Below are 12,202 nucleotides of genomic sequence, written 5' to 3' on the forward strand. Positions count from 1 at the left end.
CATGGTTTCCTCTTTAACTTCATTGTTTGCGCAAGAACATTAGTGATAAAAGTAATGGAACTGCCAGTATCAATTAAAGCGTCAGCACGGTAGCCATTCACAATAATAGAGATAGTAGCTTTGTACAGACTCGATGGAGACGCTGCTAAATTGTCGAGACATTAGGATTCGGAAGAGGAGTCTCATCATCCGATGAAATAATTGCGGCGTTCGTGTTACGTTGCCTTGTATATCTAGAAATTGGCAAAATGTCCTTTTTAGGACGATGTCTATCGTAGGTCCGAGCCCGCAGTCGTAGGTTCAACATTAAATCTCTCTCACCATTAAATCTCTCGGGTCGTAAGTAACGAGTAATGTTTGCTTCTTTTAGTGCCATTGCGAATACATATAAGTATATTTTCATTAAGCTGAATAAATTGATACCTACAAGAATAAAGACAAAACCATAAGGAACGTTGGTTTTGTTCAGCTTAAAACAGCACGTATTTAAATACAATATTATTGAAGTTATAAACATGGTTGGTAAGGTCAGTAACTAAAGAGCTCTATGAGTAGAGCAATGAGTTTTCACATCAACTATGTAGAAACAAAAGTTTACTCAATCTCTTCCCCTTCAATCGGTTCCTTCGTTCGGTCAAAACTAGCCCTGCCTGTGGGAAAAGTCTTTCTGAAGGTAGTAACGTGCCAACTATTGTCAAATACTTGAAAGCTATTTTGTTCAGCTTCGGGAATTTTCGCCACCCATTCATAATTTGCTTGGTCAATGCATCGAATGAAAAACATCGATGTATATTCGATGTTCAAGTATTAACAATACATCGATTTAATACGATGCATCGTAACTATACATCGAGTATTTTAAATAAATCGATGTATATCGTACATCTCTACTTTGATATTTATCGCCCATCCATCGCCCTTTGGTCCAGTGTTACCAACTCTACTGTTTTAACAGTAGTTTTGCTGTTTTCACATTGATGTCCTTGTTTTCTGTTGATTCCTATTTTCTACTGTTTTTCAACTAGCGTTCGGCGCTATCTATTATACTACTCTGCAAACATTTTTTGATAACCACTACATAATAAAACACAATGACACTAGATGGTATATTCCTTAGTTAAATTACATAACCGAATATCGACTACAACTATTAAAGGAGTATTACACACCAAATCAGAAATAACCGATTGCTTTCATTTGAAGCCACAGAAAGGCACATGAAGAAATTCAACAAAAATATGTATGATTTTAAAAATAATAATGAGTGTGAAAATTGAAGATGAGGCAATTGAAACTGAAAAATAATTTTACTTTGATTTTTGTTCTTTTATTGTTGTAATTAAAAGTATGTCAACGTATGGGAGTTCTTGTAACTAAGAAAATTGTTTATTAATTATAATTATATGAGCAAAATTATGAAATCTGCCTTTTTTTTACCTACTGTTTTCTACTATTGTTTTTTTAGGCGTGTTGTTGTTTTTTAGCTTTTTGGGGTTGGCAGCACTGCTTTGGCCCTTTCCGAATTGCGTGTTCTGTCAGCCAGGTCAGTTGGCTAAGTTTTGGTTTGGTTGAAGACAAGAACTCTACATTTGGATTATTTACAGGTCAACAATTTCTATAAAATTAGTGTTCGCATTGAAATATTTGAAACTGGAGATTCTGTTACTGAATATGTAAGTGTGTGTAAATTAGATTTTTTAAATCCTCAAAGATTTTGTTGCATTTCTCTATACCTTGATAAAAATTGATTGTTTCGTTTGTAAAGAGGATACCATCACTTTACCATTTATTTAACGAGAAGTACAATGATATGTGAAAGATAAAATTATGTGTATAAGTTAGTGATCTGTATGTGTAAAGCTTTGAAGAAGACAAGGAATGCAGATGAACAAAATATAACAAAATTTCGGTTTTAAGCCCTGCTAAAAAAACAATGGGGTGTTATAAGTTTGACTTGTCTGTCTGGGTCAACGGATAGACTGATTTTGATTAAGTTTTTGCCTAGCCACTACACCATTGTCTAAACAAATGAGACCAGCTACACCTAGTTCTAGTAGCCACACCTCGGGTTTAGTTGTAACATATAGTACAACATTAGTATAACAGACAATATGTTTATGTACTAAAAATTGTTAATAATTTTCTTTTCAGTGAGGATCTGTCTCTTCGTCCATGTTTGACTTCAGTTTTTTACGTGTGTCATCATATCATTGAAACTGAACATAATAAATGCCAGGAACAGGTCAGATACATTGTATTACTCTATATACCTTAGATATCATTCATCATGCCATGTGGTACACCATGCCCAGCAGAAATAGAAAAAAGAATAGCTTATAAACTTTGCATTCTTCTTTAGGTGATGGGCTAGCAACCTGTCACTATTTTAATCTCAATTCTGTGTGAATGTGGCCTTTCAGTCTTTTCAAGACTTGGCTCTGTCCACCCCACAAGGGATATAGACGTGATAATATGTATGTATGTATAATTCAATTAGAGCTAGTAATCAAAGTGTGCCTCCTTTCTTTGATGTGCAGTTGAGACTTGTGTTACAAGATACTAACGCAATGATATAATAAATACTTATATAAATAAACATCCAAGACCCAGGCCAATCAGAAAAAGTTATTTTCTCATCATGCCCTGACCGAGATTCGAATCCTGGACCTCCGATGTCATAGATAGATAGAGCGTACTACCGCTGCGCCACAGAGGCCGTCAAAACACTTAGAGTACTAGTTTTGAGAAACCAGAACCACTCACAGAACAGCCAAGCCCAGAGATATGCCATAACAGACAGGGCAATCTTTTGTATAATGTGTTCATTAGGGTATGCATACTAAGTGAATTATCATGAGCTCCTAAAAATATTATCAAAACATGTTTAGTCTAAACAACTGAACCTCATTGTAATATCATAGTTATATTTACATGTATCTTTAGTTAGCCCGCTAGTCCCAACTACATAAAACTCCATGATAGAGCTAGGTGGAAAGATATCTAAGAGGCATATGCCCAGTGGGAGAAAATATATTGTAGAAGAAGTATATTAAGTAGCACAATTTTATTTAAATGCCTTGCCTTATATACTAGTCAGATGAAGTGAGCTCTCTAATGATTTGGAGAAGGAAAAACATTAGAGGGATAATTTCAAAGAATTGTTAAAATTATGCTTTTATGAATATTATTCAGCTACTTGTATTAAATGTGTACTTTCATTTCATGATATTGCCACAAGGTGTAAAATTAAAAATTGACAGGGCTTTGTTCCTGTGCAAATTTAGGAATACTAAAATTTGTATTCATGTGTTAATTATGCCTACTTATGTCGATTTTATTTCAGCTCGGTTTCATACAGCCATAAACATAACATACCACTAGCACCTGCACATCATTTCCTTTAAACTTAGTGAGTTAAAAACCATTAGTTTAAAGAAAAGTACTTATTCTTTATTTATTATATGTGTTATCTATGTTTTAAGACAGGCAGTAATTACATCTAATAATGAATATTTGCAGGCCAAAGCGAATTCTTTACCTTACCATGTGATTAAAATTACTTTGTATATTTTTTCCTTCAAAGATATATTGTGGCCGTGATCCTATTTTACTTATAGATATCAGGAGTGAAAGTTTTTCTCTTCACTTGGATTAAAATTTCAGAAAAAAGCATGTCATATGTGTCAATCCAGGTCCAATCTACCAGTTTAGAAATTTCAGCTATTCAGGTTCACTAGTAAGAGCTTTTGTTGTATAAACCCATACATTTTTCGATATCTCTTATGTTTATGATATAATACCCACAGGTGCAACTAATGTCAAAGAAATAGGCGATGGTACATCGATAAATTTCCGACCATCTCCAAACTTCAAACACATGAAAAAGTACTTGAAGTCCAAGTTTGAAGAAGAAGCATGTCCGGTAGTTTCGGCTCCGCGCCCAAATTTAAACCAGGAACCTGGTCAAGTCCAGAAGAAACCAATAACTGTACAGGCTAAAAACAAAGGAAAATCTCCTCAAGTCAATAAAGCAGTACCTAACCAAGTTAATAAACCTACTACCCAGGTTCAGAATAAACCGATAACTACCCAAGTTCAGAATAAACCGATAACTACCCAAGTTCATAATAAATCAATAACTACCCAAGTTCAGAATAAAGCAATAACTACCCAAGTTCAGAATAAAGCAATAACTACCCAAGTTCAGAATAAACTAATAACAACCCAAGTTCAGAATAAACCAATTACTACCCAAATTCAGAATAAAGCAATAACTACCCAAGTTCAGAATAAATCAATAACTATTCAAGATCAGACCAACAAGGAAAAAACTATTCAAATTACCAACAAACCAACAACTATCAAAGTTCAAAACAGAACAAAAACTAGCCAGGATTATGATAAACCGACAGCTACTGTTACAAGTCAATCTTATAATAAACCAACAGCTACTGTTACAAGTCAGACTTATAATAAACCAACAGCTACTGTTACAAGTCAGACTTATAATAAACCAACAGCTACTGTTACAAGTCAGACTTTTAATAAACCAACTGCTACTGTTACGAGTCAAACTTATAATAAACAAAATGTTGTGGTTCAGCCGCCACTACCTCCTGATCCGCCTCCACCAACATATGCCCCGAATGTGGTCTTCAAAAAAGAAATCGTGGACGATGGGTATGAATGCCATGCCAGTGCAATCACTCAACCGAAACAAGAAGTAGATGAGCAAGAAGATAAATCGAAAATCGTGAAGCAATTAGAAGAAAAACCAAAAAAGAAGGAATTATGCAGGGATTTTGCAAGAGGCAATTGCACGTGGAATCCATGCAAAAAAAGCCACGAAATGGATCTAACGCAACTTGACAAAGTTTACGACTTTTGTATAGACTTTGCAAATGATAAATGTAAAAGGCTTAATTGTAGATTTGTTCATGCAACAACATTCGAAAAAGAGAGTTATTTTCGGACTGGTTACCTGCCGCCGCATCTGCGTCCGCAAATACCGAGCAAGAAAGGACGCGGGCAGCAGCAGCAACAACAACAACAACAACAACAGCAGCAACCACAACAGCAGCAACAACAACCATTACAGCCGATGCTTGACGGTAAGTTTAGTATTAAGAAAAATTTGATTTCCACTAAAACGTCCTCAAAAATCCCTACTTCCTACTTATATATGCGAAAGTAACCCTTGTCTGTCTGTTACGTTTTTACGCCTAAAACATTTACACCGATTTTGATGAAATTTTTGTACAGAGATAGAATTGACCCCTAAGAAGAATAAAGATTACTTTCAATTGCAAAAAAAAACAAACGGATGAAGGCGCGGCCAAAGCTAGTTTCCTATATTTTAAAATTATTTAATGTTAAAATTATGAATTTATCATTTTACTGAGCTATCATAAGTAACCAGCTTTTGCGTGGTGCTTCGCTCTTGTGGGAATTACCAGAAAAAATCTCTAGAAAGATATTCTATCTCTGTGCCAAATTTTGTCAAAATCAGTTGAGGAGTTTTGGAGTTTATTCTTTACAAACAAAAATATATTTTTTAATTTATTATTATTTAAGGAAGCTATCTTTGATTTAAATTAAATCATTATAGTATTTGCAGAGTCTAGAAATAAGCAACGCTTAAAAATATTCTTCGAAAACTTCATAATCGTATGATATAAAAAAGTTAATCTAACTTAATATAATTTAAAATCCTCATTCTTCATAGCAAATTATTATAAATAACTGATATTTATTAAGTTGAAAGTAAAGAATACAACCAGTACAGTACAGATATGTTTGAAACGTTTGTTATGGGGTAACAGCCGCTGTTTTTTAGAGCGTAAGTCGTTCAACGGAAAGGTCTAATTCTATTCCTTTCTAAACGGGCAACGTGTTACATAGCTACCTTTCATTCATCCTCTTCTCATGACCAAACCATCTTATTCCTCCCCTCCTCACCTTCGCAGACCCAAACAGCCTATTGGTGTTTTCTTTCTGGCTCATGTGAAAAAGTCCATGATTCTTGACCATATACGATGTTGTACATTGCATTTAGGCTCCTTCCATTTAACGTCCATCGTATGTAACTGAACTTTCCTTATTGAACATATTGAACTAGGTACTTATGAGCGAGAGAGCACATGACATTGTATTTTAAGATTTTAAGGTTAATGTACTAGCAATGATGTCGTTATTTTATTAAATTTTTATTATGTTTGTTTCGGAGGTAGGTTGCGCTATTTTACGTCGTCGAATATTGCCGAGTTAACTTATAAAAGTGGTATTATTGTAAGTGCTTTAAATTTAATTTCTTCATTACATGTCGTTATTTGAATGCAATTGTTTAGCAAAGCGACTTATTTTATTTTCATACATACATACATAAAATCACGCCTCTTTCCCGGAGGGGTAGGCAGAGACTACCTCTTTCCACTTGCCACGATCTCTGCATACTTCCTTCGCTTCATCCACATTCATAACTCTCTTCATACAAGCTCGGCGGCTCATATTTATTTTCATATATTTTGTTATTTTTGTTACTTTGCGAAAGCTGAACGGTAATCATCTCTTGATGTTGTAAAAGCCGACCAAGACATAGGCATATAAACTTAAGGTTATTCTTGTAGGCGATGGGCTTGCAACATGTGTCATGTCATACATATGTATGTATGAATTATAATATTAATCCTAATGTTATATTACAGCTAACGCGCAAGCTATGCAGCTTCCTGTCTTTCCGGTTGTTGGAAGCACCCCAGATTATCGTGCCAGGTACTGACATCACATTTATTATTGTTATAATTATCTGTATATATTTTTTTTAATTTTCGCTCATCAATCTTATCTTTGTCGGCTTGTCTAGCGCACACAAGGCTACCTCTGAGTCTTATGGTTCCTGTTTCGATCCCCGGTCCGGCAAAAATATAAAACGGAATTTTTCAGATTCACTTACCTGGGTCTAACATGCGTCTTTTTTATAATTTTATTTATTTTGAACTCTATTGGGTACAATAGGTGAACTTATGCTAATAGCATTCTCTACCAGTCAACCTTTGGCAAATAGCAAACAGATAAATAATAAGAAAATAAACAGATATTATATTTTAAGACATACATAAATAAGAATATAGATAAACATTCATAAATTACATAACAAAACATTATTCACATGAGTAAGAACTGATGATTCATTCCCCTGTTTACTTTCTGATGAGGAAATAATTTTAATTTTTCGAACATTTTAATATATAGAACTAAATTAATTAATAATATTTTCTTAGTAATGTATGTCATGGATAAATACAAAAGACCACGTTATATTGATGAAGTTTACCGATTTAATAACTGATTGGTCGATTAATTGTATACGTGCCGAAAAAAAGTAAATGTGCTTAAAGTATTTACTTAACTATTAAATGTCAAGTAACGACGTTGCCTTAGGCTTGTCGGAACAAGCTAATTAACTTTCGATTTGTAATACAAACCACTATTAAAAAGAAGCCGTTATTTGCCGTGTGGTTCCCGGCATCAATAGAAAAAAAGAATAGGACCACTCCATCTCTTTCCCATGGATGTCGTAAAAGGCGACTAAGGGGTAGGCTTATAAACTTGGGATTCTTCTTTTAGGCGATGGGATAGCAACCTGTCACTATATTTGAATCTCAATTCTATCTTAAAGCCAAACAGCTGAACGTGGCCTATTAGTCTTTACAAGACTGTTGGCTCTGTCTACCCCGCAAGGGATATAGACGTGATTATATGTATGTATGTATGTATGTAATACAAATAATACTAATACCTCCGTCGTGACTAATCTTTTCGGCAAATTAGATATACAATGAACCTCGATTGTTTCATCATGTAGGGACTAAAAATAGGGACGTTGTAAGAGATAAATGGCGGTTTGTTAAACAGCTGGTATGCCATAATGCACAGTTTGTAACGTTGAGACGGGTATGTCATAAAAGAGCAACGGCGCGATTTATTACAGGCATGGGGCAGGAATGCTTTGTGTAATTTTTAAACTCAAACTACTACCAGTCAACCATTGGGTTTGACAGAGCTGTCCTTTAGGTGACTATGGTACGGTATTTTTTATACGAATAAGGCAGGTATGGTTTGGGATTGATGTCGTGGTCTTTTCTTCGTGTGGGGCAAGAATGGCATAAGGGTGCTAGGGCCGGGGCAGGTATGCCATAAGGGATCGATGTCCCAGTCGTATATACAGGACTGTGTCCCGGGGAGTCCTTAAAAAAGATTTCTCCATCGATAACAAAAAACGTATAGTATAAGAGAAGAATTCGTGGTATTGTATTCGGATGGGAGAGAAATGGTTTAAGGGAGCTGTAGCATTTCTAAATTTTCTTGTCCGCCGAATTTATGGCGGGACGAAAGAGTTCCGCGTATGAGTTTTTATACCATACCATTTATCGTACGTCATACGTTTTTATATATAGGTTGTTCGTTTATTACTAAAATATAATTTTATTTATTATTTTATGTATTTACAATTAAAACTATTAAAATGTGAAAATCCCTACATACGAATAAGGCAGGAATGGCGCGGGATCGATAGCGTGGTCTTTTATTCGTGTGGAGCAAGAATGACGTAGAGCCGGGGCAGGTATGCCATAAGGGATCGATGTCCCAGTCGTATAAAAAGGCTGTGTCCAGGGCAGCCCGTAAAAAGGATCCTTTCTGAGAAGGATTCGTGGTATTGTATCCGGATGGGATAGATATGCTCTAAGGGAGCTACAGAACGGTTAATTATAGGGATTGGGCAGGTATGCCATAAGAAATCTAAAGCGCGGATTATACGAATACATCTGATATACCTGCAGGTCTTTAATTTTGTGCCATTTGGTTCCCACCACATTGGAAAAGGATTATTCTCTTTCCCTATAAGACGACTAAGGGAATAGGCACAATCATCTGGTGCAGCTTTTATCATGATCCAATATGGGTGAGCTCCCTACAAAAATTTCGAAGGTCAGATGGAAGTCGCTTTGTATAAAAACTTGACTTGCCTATTAAAGGATAAAAGTCTCATATATTTAAGCACATATGTAATTAATTGTGTATTTTATTGTTTTTTCAGTTGCGGGGCACCTCTTTCACAAGGAATGACGATGCCATCGATCACTATTGATCCAGGAATGGCGTACAATGTGTTTGCGCCGCCGCAGCCTCCCCCGCCGCCCTCTACTCCGCCCATTGCACCAGATTGGAGTGAATGTAAGTATACTAAACCATGTTTATAAGTATAATCATACATGCCTAGGTATTAAGTACGTCTCTATTCCTTACGTGACACACAGAGCCAATAGTCTTAGGCCGCCCTGAGCTGTAAAAGAAATATATTTTATGTATTTATAACATCAGGAACTATACCATTATAAACTAAAAAGGAAGAAAAAATTATTAGTAAGAGAGACCAAGAATAAAATATTTTGATTAAAAAAGATGAAAGTAAACGTTATAATATCATACCAACCAATAAAAAAAATTACAGGGATAAGAGATGAATGGAGGACGCTCCACTTAACTCCTTGAAAATTTATAAACTGTCGTAGGATTCTAAACGGTTCGGCCAATCATAGAAGAGCTTCGACGCTTCTTTAAAACACGGCAAATAACACACAGCTCTCTGATTGCTCGATTTTGACTGTAGCAGATTCTATGACGCTTATTATGGGTCTATTTAAGTAAACAAAATAAAACTATTTTTACAGTTTCAAACCAATAGCAATGTTAAAAACTTAAACAAAAATACATGAGCAACCGATTTGTTTATGCTCCGTAGCGATCAATGGCGGAGGAGAGGAAAGAGACGTAACACGTGATTTATTCAACCAATCAGAAAGCATTATTGCTTATTTATTTAAGTTTATCAATTTACGGAAATATAGACCTAAAATAATGCAATTCATTTATTGTTTAGAATCGTTAAGGTTATAAACTTCTTAGATGATTTAAAAACTTGCGTTCTTGTTATTTCCGGTGACATATCTTTACTTCAGAGATCAACCGCTTATAGCGTCCTTAGTTAATTTTATGAATATATATAAATCCTCCCTTTGCCCGTCGTATATGATTAGAAGGCAGACATACATTTTAAGATTAATTGCTCGTATAAAGGCACTGGTCACTCCATTCAAAGCTAGTGCAGACCATAATTTATGTGTCTCACCTCTGTCATAGGTCTTTTGTAAAATTACACAGATTGAATTTATTTGCCATGCTTGTAAAAGGATGCTAAGTTATAAGCTCCATACCTATTTTAAGACCAAAGTACCCACACTTAGTTGGCAAATATATACATGAATCTTCCAAATAAATTAATAAATATATTTTTCAGATTCAACCGTACAAGAATCAACTCCAAGGAAATGTGGGAGATGCGAGATAAGTGAAAGAGAGTATGATTTTTTTTAAATCCTATCTCACCGATAGATCCCAGCGCCTCTCATCGCGATTAAAATGGGACTTATCGGATTTTAATGAAGTATTTTTTGTTGTGTAGCTTTATAGTATGTTTATATTTGGTACTTAACACCTAATAAGGAACCTTTATAGACCAACTAAATGATAAGAAATATGGAAATTGTTCCATTTTGATGATGTATAAAAATCATCAAAGCTACAGCATTTATATTATAAATATATTATGGCATCTCATATCATGTGTCTTTTTTACAGATATCAAGAAAGTTTACTAGAAGTAGAGAACATAGAAAAATCAACACAAGCTATAAAAGATCAAATTGCAGCGTTAGATCAAATGAAAACAAAGTTACTTGCGGTGCTCACCAAAGTTTTGTGGAAAGATATGCCGAACTAAAAAGTGATAGCACGGATGGCATTGTGCGACAAGAAACAAGACGATGTAGAAGTTTTGTGGAAGGACAGGAGGAAATGGAAACATGTGACAGATGTTAATAAATGTGTATAAAATATTGGACCACTTTTAATTTAGTTATTGTTATCCAAATAATCAAATAGCTTTTTCCGTGTTATGATTTTTAGGCTGAATAGAAATTATCCAACCAACAATTTAGCACCAATCCATGATTCAATATGGGTAAGGTTCTCCTACAATGGTTGCAGAGGTCAGATGGGAGTCGCTTCGTGTAAAAACCTGACTCGTCCAATCCGGGATCATGTTCAAATGCACATTCCAGGCTCCTCTCCAGAGATTGGTCACGTCATTATTGTATACCTTCTAAAGATCTCGTAGATGTATAGAATGAATTTCTTTATAATTTTTCCAATAAAACTTAAAATGAAGATTATTCTTTAGTAAATGAAGCAAAAATCCTAATTCAATGTTGAGAAATAAAAGCGAACATTGAATAAAATTATAAGATTGAAGAAATCGGAATATTAAAAAGACTACCTATACACAAACATTCCCACTTTATTTTGATTTCTGTTTATGACAGAATTACAACGTTCCTGAATAGCCGCATATTTGTCATGAACCTATATATAGACACCTACAAAATAATTGTTTCATGTCAGCAATAGCAAGCATCTTACCTAAATTGACACGTTGAAAGTCCTCGAGTCGACCACGTACCGAGCTGCCTCGTCAACATTGTGTAGATGTAATGTAGCAAAGGACTACGAGGGCGACACTGAAAGTTTTTAGAACTGGCCATTTGTTATTTATATAATAAAAAAAATTATTCGGGTTTTAAAAATGGAACTCTTTAGCAATAACAATGAGTAAAAATTTCATTCAATTGTCATTATTTTTGCAATTTGGCGGCAAAGTCAAAATAATTCGTGCCAAAAATATGAATTTAACGCGAGAAAATTTTCGTGCAATGATTTTTTATGACTTTCGGTGTAAGTTAACTCGACAAGAAAGTTACAATAGACTTCGATTGGCCTTTCATAATGAAGCCCCATCTCGTGCCACTCTTTGCAACTGGTTCAATGAATTTAAGCGTGGTCGGTCTAATTTCACCGATGATCTGCGTGAGGACGGCCTTCTACGGCGACTACTGAAGAAAACCCCCATAATTAGACTGAGGCCCAAAAACTCCGTCGTGTTAATTGGTGCCGTGATATCGTGTTAAAAAATTTAACGGAGGTGACTCAAATGCCGTATTCGACATAGTTACGGGTGACGAAAGCTGGATTTTTTGTTATGATCCAGAAACTAAAAGGCAGTCGGCCCAGTGGGTGTTTCCCACAA

At 35.1% G+C, this 12,202-nt stretch overlaps 1 protein-coding gene across 2 annotated transcripts; it reads left to right on the forward strand.

Annotated features, from left to right (window-relative positions):
• The first annotated feature begins 1,520 nt into the window (after positions 1-1,520).
• LOC106138827 (ras-interacting protein RIP3) lies at positions 1,521-10,955 on the forward strand. 2 transcript variants are annotated; one of them, XM_013340112.2, is made up of 7 exons: positions 1,521-1,673; positions 2,152-2,242; positions 3,807-5,111; positions 6,705-6,771; positions 9,098-9,234; positions 10,358-10,418; positions 10,699-10,955. In XM_013340112.2, exons 2-7 carry the CDS (start codon positions 2,230-2,232, stop codon positions 10,838-10,840), a joined length of 1,725 nt encoding a protein of 574 aa, XP_013195566.2. In that variant the 5' UTR covers positions 1,521-1,673; positions 2,152-2,229; the 3' UTR covers positions 10,841-10,955. The 2 variants fall into 2 exon arrangements, with proteins under 2 accessions (XP_013195566.2, XP_060810925.1); XM_060954942.1 differs by lacking the exon at positions 1,521-1,673 and adding an exon at positions 3,344-3,409.
• The last annotated feature ends 1,247 nt before the right edge of the window (positions 10,956-12,202 follow it).

The sequence above is a fragment of the Amyelois transitella genome, chromosome 5 (assembly GCF_032362555.1).
Source record: "Amyelois transitella isolate CPQ chromosome 5, ilAmyTran1.1, whole genome shotgun sequence".
NCBI classification, from domain to species: domain Eukaryota; kingdom Metazoa; phylum Arthropoda; class Insecta; order Lepidoptera; family Pyralidae; genus Amyelois; species Amyelois transitella.

Coding starts and splice junctions, on each gene's coding strand:
- LOC106138827 (XM_013340112.2), top strand. Junction 9,235..10,357: donor TGCACCAGATTGGAGTGAAT/GTAAGTATACTA, acceptor TATATTTTTCAG/ATTCAACCGTACAAGAATCA. Junction 10,419..10,698: donor TGCGAGATAAGTGAAAGAGA/GTATGATTTTTT, acceptor TCTTTTTTACAG/ATATCAAGAAAGTTTACTAG.